Raw genomic sequence first — 971 nt, 5'->3', positions numbered from 1 at the left:
AACCTTTACTCTGTGTGTGTGTTGTTGCAGACTAGAAAACTTTCCATGTTTCTATTTGCTCCTTTTGATTTATTTGGATTCCATCTTAGCTAGTTTATTTTACACCAAACGTGAATCTTAACAAGAAATGATGAAATTGTAGGCCATTCCCAAAAAATTTGCCAACAATCTGAGAGAAAAGCTAGGAGATTCTGACCTAGTGGTGCAACTTGGAATGTCAGACTGACTCTAATTGGAGATGCATTATTCCTCAAAGATGGGTGGAAAGAATTCGTGGACGCCCATTCCCTAGAGGAAGATGACTTGTTAATATTCAAGTATAATGGATCGAGGTTTGATGTTTCAGTGTTTGATAGGCAGAGCTTGTGCGAGAAAGAAGCTTCATGTTTCGTCAAAAAATGTGAGCACGCTGATGTTGCAAGTAGAAGCAGGACAAAGAGGCATACACCTAGAGAATATTCTTCACGCGATGTGTCTGAGGCCCCTCCAACAAAGAAACCTAACCTTGCAGCGACTCCGACATCAGAGGACACTAGTAAATCTTCTTCACATGATGAGTATGAGCCCCCAGCAAAAAAGAAAACACTTGCACCGACTTCAACATCTACGGACACTAATGAATCTTCTTCACATAATGAGTGTGAGCCCCCAACAAAAAAGAAAACTATGCTTGCTTCGACTTCAACATCTAGAACACGGAGTGCTCGAGCTAATGCCAAGTTGCGGTCCTAGGGGAATCAAATGTTTGTGTCATTTGGTGTTTTCGATAGTTGAGTAGATGCTTTTTGACCAGGGTATTTCAGGTAATTTGAAGTTCAAATTCCGTTAGTTTGTTGTATGTCCACAGAAAAGGCTGAGTTTTTGCCTGAATTATATATCTTTTAAGAAACTGAGTATGCTACAGTTTGCTTAAAAATTTAAAACTGGAAAATTTGACTGTTAAGAACATCTGACATCGAAAAAATGTGACC

At 39.3% G+C, this 971-nt stretch overlaps 1 protein-coding gene across 1 annotated transcript; it reads left to right on the top strand.

Annotated features, from left to right (window-relative positions):
• Window positions 1–200: 200 nt before the first annotated feature.
• Window positions 201–954, top strand: LOC124895376 (B3 domain-containing protein REM16-like; the record flags this gene model as incomplete). Its single annotated transcript, XM_047405813.1, has 1 exon — window positions 201–954. A coding segment is annotated over one exon (532 nt), but the record flags the coding sequence as incomplete, so codon positions are not given.
• Between the last annotated feature and the right edge of the window lie 17 nt (window positions 955–971).

Source organism: Capsicum annuum, unplaced genomic scaffold (assembly GCF_002878395.1).
Source record: "Capsicum annuum cultivar UCD-10X-F1 unplaced genomic scaffold, UCD10Xv1.1 ctg81662, whole genome shotgun sequence".
Classification (NCBI taxonomy): domain Eukaryota; kingdom Viridiplantae; phylum Streptophyta; class Magnoliopsida; order Solanales; family Solanaceae; genus Capsicum; species Capsicum annuum.
This window is presented reverse-complemented; position numbering and strand designations above follow the sequence as displayed.